The 17822-nt window shown below is 43.0% G+C and overlaps 1 protein-coding gene across 2 annotated transcripts in view; it reads left to right on the top strand.

Moving 5' to 3' along the window:
• The window catches only part of LOC141137341 (uncharacterized), a 90762-nt gene that overhangs the window by 33543 nt on the left and 39397 nt on the right, over positions 1–17822 (top strand). For both annotated transcript variants that reach the window (XM_073624578.1, XM_073624577.1), the window contains exon 5: positions 14882–15049. In XM_073624578.1, coding sequence (XP_073480679.1) covers positions 14882–15049 — 168 coding nt within the window. The remainder of the gene's footprint in view (positions 1–14881; positions 15050–17822) is intronic.

Below are 17822 nucleotides of genomic sequence, written 5' to 3'. Positions count from 1 at the left end.
AGGAACACCAGGTATTTCAAACAAAGGAAGAAATACAACGATAATAGGATACTTTTTAACACAAGTACATGGTACAACAGACACATATCAGGAATATGAAATATGGGTTATCTAAAGGCAAATGTTTTTTTCATTTTAGATGGGGGGGGGGGGGGGGGGGGCTATAACCCCATCAGGTTTTTTTGCCGTCTTGCCATATATGGGGAAATTTTTCTCTTTACTTCCTGTCCCATAGCCAAAACAAGAAGTGAGAGGAAATCCCTCCAAAGTGAGGGAATCCTGGGGTGGCACCAGGGTCATCAGAACTAGTGCCCCCATTGAAGGATTTCCCCTCTATTACTGTTTTGATGTCAACCCAAAATTTAGGATTTTCCTATACGACCACTTTAGATGAAAACAGTAAATAGGAGAAATAGAGAGGCTGAATCTCCCTAACAGGGGTGCAGACAGCTGAAAAAAATGACAGGTTTTCTAATCCCTCTATCCAAAACAAAAAAAACCTTTTTCCTTCAGTTACATTTGAAGGCATAGGAAACAGACAGGCAGAAAAATAACAAAACTTTTACATTTACAAAGCACTATAAAAAAAAAAAAACGTTTCATACTTGCACATAATTTAAAATAAATTAAGGTTTATTGATTTATTTTTTATATAAATCAACATGTAATAAAACTGCTTAGTATAGCACCCACAATTTACCTTTTTACTATATCCAAAACAACCTTGCTTCAGGGTGAATGTAAGATATTACAATCAAACCACCTGCTGTTAAATTATTAGGATAGTTAATAATGGCGTCTACATTCTGAAGCCTGATTGGTCTGTCCCCCCACTAATTGGCTGCTTCAGATGGCTTTGAACAGTGTCAAGGTTACTGGTGGCAACACGGGTAGTAGCTCATTAGGTACTTAGGGAAAAGTATTCCAATTTGCTGTCACTTTACCTTCTATTTATGTACAAATGTGACACTTATTATTTCAATAACTGTTACTTGCCTAGATTTTTTAACTTCATATTTTATATCATATCTACTGTATATTATAACCATATTACTGACATACACACATAATATTTACCTACAGATTTGATTCAGATACAACGTGTACAATTTTATATCTTGTACTCAAGTGTACTCTGAGAGCATAGTCTGAGCTAAGCCTCCCCCACGACATTTGCGTAACAGTCACAAAAGATGGGTCAGTGTGCACAATTCTTTCTCCACAAATACAGTACAGATATATGTTTTTTTTATATATTATTCTAATTTACTCTTCCGGTTATTTGCCCTTGGATAACGTGTGTTTGTGTTTGGGTGTTAAAGCAGACATAAACCCCAAAAAAGTGAGACTTAATAAAGTCAGTCAGACAAGACAAAATTTTCCTAAGCACAGGCCATGTGGTCTGCCAATAAACTTGTGGGCACTTCAAAATTCTATCATTGCAATAGAATGGTAGCCATTCTAGGATACTTGAATCATTTTATGTATTTATTTATTTTTATTTTATTGTTTGCCTACAACTGTCTGAAAAATAAAGTTATCTTTTTCACGCTTAACAACTACCAAATAGCTTTTTGAACACAATTGTCCCCCTTTTAGTATACTCAACAAATTATCAATCTATGATCAAGAATTCTAAAATAATTATTCAAGTTAGTAATTAGGTTTTAAAAAGTCAGAGGGAGAAACACACACATTTCTTTTTCAATGAACTCATAGAGACCCATACAATTCCAGATGGATAGATGTATTGGAAAGCTCAGAATGATGTGAAAACAAACAGTAATAGAGGCACCCCGTATCAAATGTTTATTTGTAAAATAAAGATATTTTATCATAAAAAAAAATGATCTGGTGCAGCCATATCAAACAAGCTTGTTATATGTATTTGTGGAAGTCCATCCTAACTAATAGTGTGTGGCAGAAGGGACCAAAGTCTCAAACAGAGGGTGGTGGCTAAAACAATGACGATACAGGATCCATTTAAAATAATTTGGAGGTAGTTTGAAGGGCCACCAGCTACAGGAGATGGAAGCCAGCATGAATGTTTGAGAATGTTTTGCTATATTCTCAAAAAAATGTTTACAGCTATTATGGCATTATCATAGCAGTTATGCAAACACCTAGAGTATATGCTATTAGGACAATGCTATATGTATATTTGTTGACCAGTACAAAATATGTACTGCATTTCCAAACATAAGACGAGTTTTCAGTTCTATTTTTGCTTCTCATGTGCACAGTGATAATGCTTTCTAATCTTCCAATAACGTGACATTAGTTGTTTAATCCTACTATGTAGATGTGAACATCCACACATCCTTGGCTTGAGTATGCAACTGAAGCTTAAATCAAACTACGTCAAACAGGCACGTGTCAGTAAAATATACCTAATCAAGTAGGAAAATTTAATTTAAGCATCCAAATTTAAGATTGTTCTTACAGGTCCAGCTTAGAATGATTTAGATTGAGCTTCTACTGCCAAGATGACTTCAAATCTGCTTTAAAGTAAACCTCTCACTAAACTGGGCAGAAAGACTAATGCCCTGTACACACGATCGGACATTGATCGGACATTCCGACAACAAAATCCATCAGATTTTTTCCGACAGATGTTGGCTCAAACTTGTCTTGCATACACACGGTCGCACAAAGTTGTCGGAAAATCCGATCGTTCTGAACGCGGTGATGTAAAACACGTACGTCGGGACTATAAACGGGGCAGTAGCCAATAGCTTTCATCTCTTAATTTATTCTGAGCATGCGTCATTTGTCGGATTTGTGTACACACGATCGGAATTTAAATGATCGGATTTTGTTGTCAGAAAATTTTCTATCCTGCTCTCAAACTTTGTGTGTCGTAAATTCCGAAGGAAAAAGTCCGATGGAGCCCACACACGATCGGAATTTCCGACAACACAATCTGATCGCACTTTTTCCATCGGAAAATCCGACTATGTGTACAGGGCATTAGAAAATAATTAAAGCAAAAGTAAACTTATTGGTGGGGATGAGCTTTTGCCATAACCTGCAAGTACTCACAACATATGCACACGTGTGCAGGAGTTCCATGTCTCTTTTACTGAAAAAATCTAAAGAGTTTTTAGATCTGATTCCGCTAAACATAATCAGATGTTGCTTCAGGGAAAACTCAAAGGCAAATCTCAACCTTTCCTCTAAAACCTGATGTCTCGTACCTGATTGTGGAGTCCGAGGTGATGAGTGTGGCCTCTTGTGCAATTCCTGTTCAAGCACCCCTGGTAGTGGAGACAGGGATTGCTAGGGCAGTGGAAGGGTGCAGGTGCCAGGAAGTTGAAGTAGTGAACTGAAGTTTGGATACACAGGAGTCCTTCCAGTGGTAGTATGGAGTCAGGTCACAAGCTATGTTAAGCAGCAGGCAGGCAAACAGATGCAGGGTCAGGATCAAGTACAAGGTCAGAAATAGGCAGGAGTCAGTAACGTGCTGCCAGCGAGGTACCAAGTCCGGAGATGGCGTCAGAGATCCAAACCGAGGTTGGTAACACAAGCGAGCAGCAGACATAACAGGCAGGGGTGATCCACGAGAGATGTCAGGTGTAACCGGGTCAGGAACAAGGTAAGCAGACTTTCAAGAACCAGGAATGCATGAACCAGAGCTGAAGACTATCCCGCATTGAGGCCAGTCAGGCTCTATTTTTAAATAGGCCGCCAGGCGTCAATGCTCATGTGTGTGCACATTCTTGTCCTAAGATAAGATTTTCACTTAAAGCAAACCCTGATTGTAGACATTTATATAGTTACATAGTTACATAGTAGGTGAGGTTGAAAAAAGACACAAGTCCATCAAGTCCAACCTATGTGTTTGATTTATATGTCGGTATTACCTTGTATATCCCTGTACGTTGTGGTCGTTCTGGTGCTTATCCAATAGTTTTTTGAAACTATCAATGCTCCTCGCTGAAACCACCGCCTGTGGAAGGGAATTCCACATCCTTGCTGCTTTTACAGTAAAGAACCCTCTAGGCAGTTTAAGGTTAAATCTCTTTTCTTCTAATTTTAATGAGTAGCCACGTGTCTTATTAAACTCCCTTCCGCGGAAAAGTTTTATCCCTATTGTGGGGTCACCAGTATGGTATTTGGAAATTGAAATCATATCCCCTCTCAAGCTTCTCTTCTCCAGAGAGAATAATTTTATGTACTCAGTTTGAATTGGCTAGTGTTTTCACAAGTATGTTTAAATTTACACTGTCACATATTAAAAAAAGGCTCAACCATGCCTCTAAAAATAATAAAAAATAAAACCAGAATCTCACCACCTGCACAGATGTTGCTGTGAAATGGGCCTCTTCCTTGTACTTGGAAGCCAGCACTTCTGGGAATCTCAATTTACTGGGTTCCACATAGAACTTACTGGTTCTTTTTGCTAACCTCTATGCCACTGCAGGAGACAGTAGTGAGGTGGAGGTCGTATAGAGAAAGAGGTTGCATTAAATTGCTTAAATCAACATTATTATCACAATTTTTGCAGATGAGAGGGGCATAAGTATCTGCAGTATCCAACATACTTCAGAGTGTGTCAGTTGTTTGGTCACCCGATGTATGCTGTTCCACCTGTTGGCCACTATGGGGTTGATTCACTAAAGACAAATAGACTGTTCACTTTGCAATGATAGTTGCACTTTAGCACTTTAATAGCAAGGAACATACAGTAATCTTTGTGTCTATTTATTCTTTTAAATAGGTTTTTATTAAGGCACTGCTCAACAACATATTGGGTACAGAATGCTTGCAAACAGTATACTTTAACAGCAATTTTTAAATAATACAGTTTAAGATGAAAATCAAAGACCAGAGAAATATCATTACATCAACAAATGATATTACAATAAGCTTAATGTATGATCTAAATACCCTTAATAATTGCCCTAAACCCCATGTAAAATGTACCTATATTTCAAATTTGAATGTGTTCCCGGGGGGGGGGGGGAGTGACTGATGAGTAGAAAGGATAGAAGAAGGGAAGGTGTTTTGAACAAATGGGGGGGGGGGGGGGGGACTTGGGAAAGGGGTTGGGGAAGCTGACCTATCCCCTTGTATCATGTCCTGCTTAACTGCATCTATTATAGAGAAAATATGGTTGTAACATAGCAGAATAAATCAAGTCTACATCAACAGTTGAGTCCAGGGCCTAGAAAGATGATCTGGAGGGAAGGAAAACAAGGTCTCTGATTTGGGAGGATTTCGTAAAGACGCTCCAAGTGATCACATGTTGTAGAATTTATCTAGGTTGGCGCTGCTAATGGCTAAAAGACGTTCCATGTGCTGCCGGTCTGCCAATGAGGGCATCAGTGTAGATTTTCACTGCCTTGGTATAGCCTGACTGTTTCTTTTTTTTATGTAATCTTTATTTTATTTTATATTTTATAAAGAACATGCAAACAGATAGTATACAATTGGTCTTTCCACATAGCAGTGCGAACTTTACATTGTAGACCTAGAAGTTTAGACAAGAAAATATAAACAGAGGGGCAAGGGAAGGGAGGGAAGAGGGATGAGGGATTAGGTTATCTCTACACCATTCCAAACCATTAAAAGAGTCATAATGAGATATAAAGGGTGTCCCGCCCCCGCGGCCTCAGCCCGGACCTATCTTTTCCCAGCCCCCCATCTATGTACTGGGGGGCACTACTCAGCTTTGGGGCCACCAGAGACCCGTTGGGTGAGTCCCTCAGGAGGGGGGCTAAAAGCCTCCAACTGACCTCCAACAAGAGGGAAGCACCCCCCGGGCCTCCTACAAGGCCAATTCGGCTGCTAATTTCACTAGGGTGCCAAGGCCGCCAGGCGAAACCCCTATCCAATACATCCAGATGGGTAGCGACACGGTAATAACTAAAGAGAAAAACATAAGAACATGCCTTTAACCACTAGCAGTGCATAGTGCTTCAGTTTAACCTTCAACTGTAGACCTTATAAACCACGTAAAGGAAAAGGAAGAGTATAAATCATTGCACTACCAGTAGGGCAGTGAGACATAGAAGTCAGGTACGCACATCACCGTTCACAGGCCTCCTTAGCTTCAGGGAAGGCTCTGCTAGCTCCAGCAGCGCGACATCCAGGCTAGATGACACAGGGTTAGCGTCAGTGGTATACTTCCGCCACTGGGCCCAAACACCATTGAAACGCTCACTCCTATCTTTGCACCTCGCCACCCACTCCTCCGCCTCTCTGATATCGCCCACCTTCTGTAGCCATTCTGTTAAAGTAGGGATCTGCGGACGTTTCCAATAGAGAGGTATAAGCCGTTTAGCGGCATTTAGTAAATGAGGAAGGGCGCTTTTTTTGTAATGGCTCAAAGGAAGGGCAGGGAGATGCAAGAGGAAGTGCGTAGGGGAGAACGGGATCTCGATCTGCAAGGCATTTTTACTATAAGTATGTATTTCCATCCAAAAAGGCTTGATTGCTGGGCATTCCCATCAAATATGAAGGAGGGTGCCTTTCTGACCGCAGCCCCGCCAGCAACGGTCCGAAACTGAGGGGTAAATACGTGATATGACAGCTGGTACGCGATACCAGCGAGTCAGAAGCTTGTAGTTCGTTTCTTGCGTTCTAGACTTTATGGAGCTGGAGTGTGCTAGTTTGTACATGTGCAAACATTGTTCCGGTGTGAACTCTACCCCTAGGTCCCGTTCCCATTCCCGTATAAAAGCCGGCTTGCTGACGGTGGACACTGATCCCAGAAGCCTATATATCTCAGAAATCAGATGGGGAGTGGGCTCTTCCTCTATGAACAGTCTTTCTAGTGTGGTAATAGTGTCCAGCCCCCTCACCAAGGCCCCCTTTGTCGCAATGAAATGTTGAAGTTGCTGGTGCCTCCACCAATCCATGGGGAATCTGCCATGATTATTCCGTAAATCGTCTAGGGGTATCAACTTGCCCTTATCCATCAATTTGCTGCAACTATATTTGTCGTCGTTAACCCAAGTACCAGAGAAAGTCCTCTGCTCCCCAGGAGGGAACCACCTGAATCCCCCCAGCGGTGCCAGTGGGGAGCCCAGGGGCACCAGAGCATACATAGCATTTGTGCGGTCCCAGACCCGTAGGGTGTGAGTGGTTAACGGGGAAGACGTCTGTGAGAGTCCCCTGTACTCGCGGGATAACCAGGGGGCGTATGACAAGTCGCGGCCGGCTAAGCTCTTCTCTAAGGAGAATGCTGCATTTTATGCATGGATCAACTGGGGAAAAAACAAACTACTTATGCTGTTTTTATCTTCAGTAAAAAAGTCTTGATAAGGTTTCAAAATCATGTTCAAATAAAAAGCTTAATTGTTCTCATGCAATTTTCAGGCACATAAGCCAAAAAACACGCAAGCGCTATATATATATGTATATATATATATATATATATATATATATATATATATATATATATATATATATATAGCCCTCCCTTTGCAGCTATGACAGCTTCAACTCTTCTGGGAAGGCTGTCCACAAGGTTTAGCAGTGTGCCTATGGGAATGTTTGACCATTTTTCCAGAAGCGCATTTGTGCCGTCGGGCATTGATGTAGATGAGAAGGCCTGGCTTGCAGTCTCTGCTATAATTCATCCCAAAGGTGTTCTATTGGGTTGAGGTCAGGACTCTGTGCAGGCCAGTTTTGAACCCCCATGGTGGCGCCAGTTGAGGATGTGTTGGATCGCAATGGCTCTGTAATATCACCGTATATCTGGGAGGCCCAAGCCTCCCATCTCTTTGGGTCTCTGCAATAGGGACACAGCCAGTCTTGGTTTTTTACCATGCCAAATGAAGTTAATCATTAGGCTTTGAAGCTGTGTGAAAAAGCTCCTGGGGAGGGGGATGGGCAACATCTGCAAGTAAAAGAGCACTCTAGGGAGGATGTTCATCTTAAGTATGCTAAGTTTACCTAGCCATGTGAAGGTCTTGGCCCAGTTTTGTAAGTCTCTACGCACCATGCTCAAAAGGGTAGGGAAATTAGCAGAGTATATAGTATCAAACTGGTTTGTAAGTTGGATACCCAGATACTTAATAGAGGTTTTAGCCCAGCTAAATGGGAAAGCTTGCTGTAAGTCGGTGGCCATCTTTGCGGGAATGGTGATGGGCAGAATTACGTATTTCGAGAAGTTTATCTTAAAATTTGATACGTGTCTGAAAATTTTGAGTTCCCTCATAAGGTTTGGCAGCGACACCAAAGGCTGGATCAAATGATAGAGCACTTCGTCAGCATAGGCCGACAGTTTGTGTTCCGTAGACCCCACCATCACCCCTCTAATATCAGCGTTCTCCCATATCGTTCTAAGCAGGGGCTCCATAGCTAGAGGGAACAAAAGGGGGAGAGGGGGCACCCCTGTCTCGTGCCATTCCGTATGGGGAACCCCAAGGACAAGTGGCCATTTACCTTGACCTTCGCACTGGGGGTCGTGTAAAGTGCCTTGATCCATTGGAGCATATGAGGGTCCAGTCCCAAAGCCTCCAAGACCGCCTTAAGGTATGACCAATCTATTCTGTCAAAAGCCTTTTCGGCATCCGTGGACAGAATGAGATAGGGGGTGGAATCCCTGTGGGAACGGGCCCACTGTATAAGCTGCATGGCCCGGATGGAATTATCCCTAGCTTCTCTACCCGAAATGAATCCCGTTTGATCGGGGTGAACAAAGGAGGGTATGACATGTTTAAGCCGATTTGCCATAATCTTAGCAAAGATTTTTATATCGACATTAAGTAGCGATATTGGTCTATAGCTTTGTGGGAGAGTGGGATCTTTGCCTTCCTTAGGAAGTACAGTGATGTGGGCCAGTAATGCCTCAGGGGGAATCTGGTGGTTTGTGGCTAAAGAGTTAAAATACCTGCACATATGGTTTTGTAGCAGGGGGAGAAATTTTACATAATACGCTTTGGAATATCCATCCGGGCCAGGGCTCTTCCCGTTAGGTAAGGCCTTCACTGTCGCGGGGATCTCCTGAGGGGAGACGGGGGAGTCAAGGTCTAGCTGCTGCTCAGGTGTCAGAGAGGGGAGTCCGGCCGAGGCGAGGTAGCCGCCAATGGCTTTCAGTTTAGCCGTCCGCCCGGTTTGGGAGATATCTTTATCTAAGTGATATAAGTCTGCATAGTAATCTCTGAAGATGGAAGCAATCCCAGAGGAGTGTAAATTTGCCGTACCATCGGGGGATCGAAGCGCGTGTACATGAGCTGTCAGTCGTCACTTCCGGAGCGCTCTAGCTAGCATTCTGCCACACTTATTTCCCTGTTCGGATTATTTATGTGATAGGTAGCATAGTTGTCTACACGCACGATGATCCAGGAGGCGTGAGAACAGCTCCCTCAACTCGGTCAACCGTTCGCGGGCCTTAGCATCTCCCTGACGTTTGTGTCTAAGTTCTTCCTCTTGTAAGGCTGTCAGTACCCTCTTGAAGTCTATTTGTCTCTCTCTTTTGAGTTTAGAACCCAGGGAGATCAGTTCTCCCCTGAGTACCGCCTTATGACTTTCCCACACAACTCCGTCCGCCATATCCTCAGACACATTTTCTGCAAAATAGTGCATGATGGTTTCAGAGACCTTAGCCACTACAGAGGCATCGTCCAGGAGGTTCTCATTGAATCTCCAAGACCAAGCCCTCGGCAATCCATCTGGAACCTTCAGCACAGCCCACACCGGGGCATGATCTGATATAGTGATATTCCCTATTTCAGCTGACTGCAGTAGCTCAAGGGTATCAAGATCCACACACAAGAGATCAATGCGAGTATAGACATCATGTACCCCCAAGTAGTAGCTGTAGTCCCTAGTAGTCCTATCCAACGCATGAAGAGGTCTCCATGTGCCTATAAGGAAGTTATTCTGCAGTGACTTGCGAAAATGCTTGAGGAAGGCTTGGGAGTGAGTGGGGCGGCCACGGGACGTGTCTATTAGCAGGTCGGGGCTCACGTTAAAATCCCCTCCAAGAATTAAGTGGCCCTCCCTAAATTCGTTGAGCTTGTCTAGCACAGAGTCTATGAAGGGGAGTTGTTGAGCATTGGGTGCGTAGAGAGTCGCAAATGTGAATTTTGTGTTTGCCAAGACCCCCTTCATGAAGACGTATCTGCCCTGTGGGTCAACCTGACTCTCCGAAAGTTGGAATGGGCATGATTTATGAAATGCAATGGCGGTACCACGCGATTTGCCCACTGGGGAGTTGCTAAAGAACCATTGGGTGTAGAGGTGCATGGGTATCTTGGGGAGGGATTGTTGTCTGAAGTGGGTCTCCTGCAGGAAAACCACCTGAGCCCCCAGACGCTTTAACTCTAGCCAGAGCCTGTTGCGCTTGTGTGGAGCGCAGAGCCCCCTGACATTATAAGACAGTACCTTTAGTGACGGCGTACCTGAATTTGAAGATAACTGATTGGTCTCACCCCCCCTAGGTCCTCTGCGCATGGTTCAGTTGATCAAGAGGCAACCTGAAGGTCAAAGCAATAAATGTTAGCTCTCAAGAGCAATATAAGGCACAGTAGTGATATAAAAGGGAAAAATGTGGGAGGGAAGAGGGGGGGTTAGGGTAGGGTAGGGAGGGAGGGGGGAGGGGAGGGGGATTTAGAAAAGGATAGGAGGGAGGGTAGGGAGGAAAAAGGAGGGAAGGAGGGAAAGAAAAGGGAATAAAACAACAGCACCACAGGGGCTGGACCGTGTCTAACAGGCCCGGTGTATTGCACCGTGGTGAACTACAGAGCTCACCCGGGAGGGGGGTATCAACCCGAAAACCGCCCGGGTGAAAACTCGGAGTCCCTCTAGGGACTATCTCCTAGTAAGGTGAGGCCTAAGTGGGGTACGTGGGCAACCACCAAGGGGACGAGTAGCCCATTGCCCTGTCCAGTCCATTACAACATGTAAACAGGGTGAAAAATTGATGTGCAAAAAAGAAAAACAACAACAAAAAGAAAAAAGAGTACATGGAACTCGAACTCCCAAAAAGTGCAAAAACAAGGCAACCAAGCAGAGGGCTGAGTAACAGACCCCCCAGTCCATCACGGTGCATAATGTATAGCTCAAAGTTGGGTAGTAGTGCAAAGGACCCAAGGCTCAGTGTCCTGCAGGAGGAGGTGTAGTGTTAAAGCAGTGCGTCCATTGGGCCCAGTGTCCCGGACGAAATACCGATGATGAAGAGGGGGTGCTCCGTGGTCTCATCCAGAAATTAGAAAAAGGTTGGCAGTAGCGTGTTCAGTCGCTGGTTGCGGAGGTGCCTGGACGCGGGCCATCTATCTGCCTGTTGCGACCATGGGAACACCTGCTTCCAGCCGCCTGGATCCATGGCTGAGGTAGCTGGGGGATCGGGATGTCCGGTGCGGTACGCCAATCCGGGAAATCCACAGGGTTAAGCTCCAAGGTGTGTAAGAAGTGGGGGAGGTCATCTTTCGTGCGCAATATAGCCCAACGGCCATTTTTTGACGCCTGGAGGCTGAATGGGAAGCCCCAGCGGTATGTGAGGCCTGCCGCTTGGATTTCTGCCAGGAGTGGGCGTAGGGCCCATCGCTGCATTAGGGTGTGCCTGGAGAGGTCATGATAGAAGGACAGCTGAGCTCCATCAAAGTCAAAGACTGGTCTGTTGCGCATCTTTTGCATTATGCAATCCTTTAGTGTAAATTTATGCAGCTTGCAAATCACATCTCTGGGGTTGTCGGGGACTTCTGATGGGGGCCTGAGTGCCCTGTGAGCTCTGTTTATCTCAATCGGCACCGACGGAGGCAGACTCAGGATTTCACGGAAGACTCCCTGCAAAGTAGGAACAATATCTTTAGGCGCAGTGGCTTCTGGAAGGCCTCGTATGCGAATATTCGCTCGTATGCTGTGGTTCTCCATATCATCTAATTGGCACAGGAGGGCCTCAATTTGGTGACTATGGGTTACGGTCTGTTCTCTGAGCTGGGAGATGGCGGGTATAGTATCATCGAATTTCTGCTCCAAAGTCTCTACCCTGTGACCCAGCTCAGTGGTGTCTGCTTGCAATTGTTCAATATTATGCTTGAAGGCCCTTTCAATCCTGCTAGTAAAACGCTCCAGGTCCTCTTTAGTGGGGAGAGACCATAGGTGCTGTCTGATATCCCTGTCCTCTGTCAGATCTGCCAAATCTGTACCCCTATCTTGTGGTGATGTGGAGCGGGGGGATGCAGGGGGTATGGAGTCGCTTACTGGGAGAAGAGATAGGAGTGCTGGATGTGCAGGCTGAATCTCCTGTTGCTGCAGCGTGGCCGTTCGTTCTGGCGCCATCTTGGATTTTCCCCTCTGCTGATGAGGGGTATCTGAAAGGTAAGAATCTAACGATCCCTGGCCGTGAGAGTGGGCTTTTTTCGGCTGAGATGAAGCCCGCCACCGCTGTGACATGCCCTGGGTGGAAATCGGGGGGTAATCACCCCTGTAGCTGCTGTTATAGCTGCGGACTGGACGGAGCTCGGGCTCAGCACTTCCTCACTCCTCCATAGTCAGGCCACGCCCCCAGCCTGACTGTTTCTGTTTTTTTTATTAATATAATGCTAACAGTAAAAGCACAGTAATCCAAAGCAAATTAATAAACTGCAAAGGAACCAAGAAAAAAAACTCAAGTAGACCAGTAACAAAATACCCATTCATTATACAGTATCTGTTCTCAGATTAATGTTACAGTGTCATAAAAAAATCAGCCCTGGAATAGCTTTGTTGAATTTTTGTCAGCTGGATCCATGTACAGAGCACAAGAGCTCTGACTCTTTGGGAAGCCTTTATTCGGCTTTAGGATAATTGCTAGTTATTCAGCAATAGCAGCAAGAATGTAGAGTGAAAATAATTTCTGCATTGTCTTAATTTGCTTTACAACATTATAGTCTTATATCACATGTGTCTTATTAAATTTAAATATTCAGCAGCTTTAGCTGAATTAATAACTTCAACAGCGTGCTAATGGTCTTACACTGTTCTGTTAGCAGGCTGGGGACAGGGAGGTGACACTGCTATGTTCTTTATAGCTCCACTCTGGGCAGTTAAAAAACACATTCCCCCATAATCAACCCCTTTCCAGCTAATCACAATTTTTAGTTTAAAAAAAAAAAGCAAAAAATGTAAGCTATGGTCACAGGATAGACTGGGTGTGATTCTTCCTTCTTTTGATCTGCAGTATGGGAGGGTCATTCTTGCAGAGCCCATATAGCTTCCTGATGACCTGGACACTGTCCATTGGCTGGTGAAATTGTCCACCCCAGGGGCTCCCATTGTGTTCTGTAGTACTAAATGAGCAGTGTTGTTACAGCCCAAGTGTGTGGCAACAAGACCAGTCATGAGCAGCGAAGGAGCAGTCAACAAACATCAGTCTCCACCACTGGAAGAGGTTCTGTGGAGGATCATATGGTAGTGGATGCACGTGAATAGTTTTGGGGTTTAAAAGCATTTCTTTTTTAACAAATACAGATTAGCTAGGCAGGGAGAAATGTTTCTTTTTGCCAGGAAATGGGCTTTCAGGCTCCATGCATTTTTCATAAGCTCAAAAAAAGCTAGAAAAAAACGTTGTATGAAAAATGCTGATAAAAGCATTTCTGTGCCAGCTTCTAATAGCATTTTAATTGCTTTTAGAAGCATTTAGAAGCTTTTGAGAGCATTTAGGAGCAGTAGCATTTTATTAGCGTTTTTGCAGTTAGGAGCATGAAGAAAAAAAAAAAAAGGAAACAGTTTTAGTAGCATTTAGTAGCAGTTAAGAGCATTTAGGCTCCATGCACACTAGCACTTTTTTAAGCTCCTAGAAGCTAAATTGTGTTATCTTATGTGTCCATGTGCGCTACTTTAGGCTATTAGCATTTTTTGAGCTTCAGCTTCTAGGAGCAGAAAAAAAAAAATTTTTGTAGTTTTTTTCTGCTGGAAAAACGATCTGAAAAAGTCTACAAAAGATATTTTTTTTTCTTCTCCTAAAGGCTGAAGCTCAAAAAATTCTAATAGCCTAAAGTAGTTTGCATGGACACATAGGATAACATTATTTAGCTTTTAGGAGCAAAAATGCTAATAACAGCTTCTAGGAGCTTAAAAAAATGCTAGTGTGCAAGGAGCTAATATAATAACATGTATTTCAACTGAGCAATATTCAGCTTTAAAATGATCACTAACTGCTCAGTCACATTTTCAGACGTACATGTCAGAGAGCACTAAGTGATGCTGTTCAGACCCCTACTTCTGATATACATGTACATGATACATGCTACTGTAATAACTAAACTAGGCTTTTCCTTTCCAGATTTTATGTTAACTCCACTGCTTGGATTTGGCTAAGAACCACAGCTTTCATCCAATTTAATTTTACCACACATTGGTTACATATAAATAGCAGACCTACTTCTATTTTTCTGTAACTAATTGCTGAAAATTACTGCTTTGCATGCATAGATGTGACACTTATTATAACGAATGTCTTGGCTGTTTCACACATCTTTGCAGCTTATGTAACCATCTGTTTATAAGCATTGTTGTTAACTAGATTTTGATATAGCTGATTTATGTGCTCTGTTAAACAATTTTTTTGTATATATATATATATATATATATATATATATATATATATATATATATATATATTGCTGCTTTACTGTCTCTTTTACAGCTAACTGTTGGGTATTCACCCCATCCCAATTTTGTGCATGCATGCAAAAGTCCAAACATTTTGTCTGCACTTGATTGAACTGTCATAAGATCTCTGCACCTTCCAGATACACCTTGGTTCTTTCAATACCCCCTCTCCTGAGGGTTTACTTTAAGAATGTAAAATATGCACAAAGACATTGTTATTAATGTGATAAGCACTGTCATTGCCATAGCAGCTGGTAAAATTGTAATCATTAATATCCACCTCTGTTATTTACGCATATTGAAATGCCTGCTGCTCTGTCAACATATTTTCCAGGAAACTCAGAAGAAACACGTTCAGTAGATCTAGCATCACGAACTGACAGCAAGGACAAAGGATTATATACAGAAAGCTTTCATTCAGCATCATGGATATTTAGAGGCGATGACTGCAGTCCAGATAATAGCCCAAGATGTCTCAGCAAAAGGACACGATCTGTAGCAAGTAAGTGGGTTAACATGACCATTCTTTCTGATACTCTCAGTGAGTCAGACCCACCCAATAAGTAATGTGTCCACTACAGTGTACATAACATAATCTCAACACTAATTCCAACTAACTTGGATGCTGATAGATGCAGTGTTAAAAGTAACTAACTGCTCTTCTGTTACTAATGGTCTTTCTCTGACAAGTCTTAAATTCCATGATTGAAGATTACTACCCTGTGCTTGCTGATTTACTGGATGAACTTCCAATCTGTTATGCTTATGCTGGCCCTTTGCCGTTTTCAACCATTTTCAACAAGCTTTCACTTTCAAAAATGAATTGATAGATCAAGGGAACCCATCACAACTAGAGCACCATTTTAAATCTTCATGTCCTCCCATTAAGGTTTACATTTCCTCTCATCTAAAGTTTATGTCATGACAAAACTTTTTTCTTTAGCTTTGGATATAGTAGGGAAAGGTTACAACCTTTATCAGTTTTTTTTTTTTTTGCGTTCTCTGTCCTGCTGGGTTAATTTGCTTTCACTTTCTTTCTAGAATATGCAAGAAGAAATAAGAAATCTTTCCAAAATTAAACAGAATTCCCATCTTAGAGAGTTGTCACAAGAACAGGTGTCCCCCATTGGACGATTTTTACTCACCTCTTGTTTTAATGACAACTCAAACTTTTGGAGTTCCTCTCACCTTCTGTATAAGTGACAGTGAACACAAATAGAGGGGTGAATCTCCCCAACAGTCACACAGGCAGCAATAAAACCTGATAAAGGGTCTAATGTTCCCCTACTCTTTCTAACATTAAAAAAAAAAAGTTTTTGCCTTTACAAACACTTCAGTCCTTGCTTCACTGTAACTGTCTTGGGTTTTCCGGGGTTAAAAATCTTGGCTACATTAAAAAAAATGAGTAAGTAGTTGTTTTTGCATTTAGGACTTTTTTTCCAACCATTTCATCTTCTAGATTCCATTTTTTGTGTTGGTCACATAGACCAAGCAAACTCCTGTCTATCATAATTATATAAAGCCATAGCCAATATGTATACTGAAATCCAGCATTTATAACTTGCAAACTTATTGACTGTTCATGGTCAATTTGACATCTTTCAGATTATTGAGGAGGATGTCATCTTGTGTTTTTGGCTGTGACCCATGTACCAGTTCTTCTATCCCAGCTGCAACTCCTTTTGATGGTTACCGAGGGGGAAGAAGTTTCTCTCCCTCTTTCCATCTGGGTTACTGATCAGATGTTTACAAAAGAAAATTAAACCTGAACATACAACGTATCTTCACAGTCCTTGATACTGCAGGAAACCAGATACAAGTGAATACAGCCCTGGTAGCAGAATTGTATATTACTGTCATATATCTGTAATATCTATTTGGCAGTCAAAAAGACTGTTCACTTTGCAAGGTAAGCTGCACTTTGCATCAGAATTTTCCGAGAGCTTAGTGAATGAGGTGAAACTCTGCTGACTTCCAATAATGTTCAAGCAAAAATGCTGCTTTTTTTTGGGGGGGGGGGGTTTCTTGCATAAGATTGGGTCATCTTTGCAAAGTGTATTTTCACCACATTCACCAAGCTTTGGGCATAATCCAAATGCAAAGTGCAACTTCACTTGCATATTGAAATTTGGTGAATTAATTAACCCCACCGAGTAGATTAATTTTGCAGCAAACAGTCAATAATGGGCAAGACCAGGTCAGGCCACACAGTGGGAAAGGCTTAAACAAGGGTTATTAAAGGAAAAGTCCAGCCTGAGCTTTTTAGGCTGGGCTTATCCTCTGGGTCACTGGAGTGCAATCCGTTTTGCACTCCTGTGACCCGATTTCAGCAGAGAGCAGTCTGAAGTCCGCTTTCCGCTGACATCACTGCCATCAGTCGAGGCAGCACGTCATTCTGACTTCCGAAGTCTGGATCCGCCAGCTGCTTTGACTGATGGCAGTCTCAGTGTCTAGCGAGCCACTGAGATGGCCACTCCCCACCCCTTCACAGCTCATTGCTCCAATGAGCGTGAAGGATCAGAGCAGGAGAGATGCTGACTGACAGGCAGCATCTCTCTGCTCTGGGAGGAGTGAGAACCGAGCCATCAACAGTGTTCGGTGGCTCAGTTCTCAGTGCAGAGACGCCAGGGGACAGCTGAAGCATTGGTGTGATGCTGCATCCACCTACTGTAAGTATAAATATAAAATAAAAAAAAAATACTTCTCTTTTAAATAGAATCTGTAAGTGGTAAGTTCTCCCTTAAACATTGTTAGTCAGTGATGAATGCCTCCTCAAACCTTGGTGGTCAGTGGTAAATGTTCCCTTAAATGTTTGTGGTTAGCCTTTAAATGCCACCAAAACCTTGGTGGTCAGTAGTGACTGGCCGCTGTTAGTGATTGAGATTTCTCTTAAAACTTAGAGGTCGGGGGTAGCTTAGTAAAATCATTAGTTACCTTCCTGAGAGAAAAGCTGCACAGGTCTGTCACCACTGACTCCTGGTGAGGGCTGCACCAGAATTATGCAGGCACCCCCAGGGGAGTTATCACTTAACCCAATGCTGCCTGCATGACAAGGTGTTGTTAGACCCAGAGCACCAGCAGGTGACCCATGAGATGCAGCCCAGGTGCAAGGTACTAATAACACCTATGCACAGTTTCACCTCCCCCAACCTCCGATGGAATAAGGGAATTTAAAAAAATGTGTCATAAAGGTTCAAAGTCATCCTCTTCACCTGAAAAAACTGTAGCGGCAGGTTTTTTTGGTTCTAGACATCATATCCAGATGTATTGAATTA

The sequence above is a fragment of the Aquarana catesbeiana genome, linkage group LG01 (assembly GCF_042186555.1).
Source record: "Aquarana catesbeiana isolate 2022-GZ linkage group LG01, ASM4218655v1, whole genome shotgun sequence".
NCBI lineage: Eukaryota > Metazoa > Chordata > Amphibia > Anura > Ranidae > Aquarana > Aquarana catesbeiana.
The sequence above is the reverse complement of the archived record's forward strand: the minus strand, read 5'-3'. Positions and strand labels throughout refer to the sequence as shown.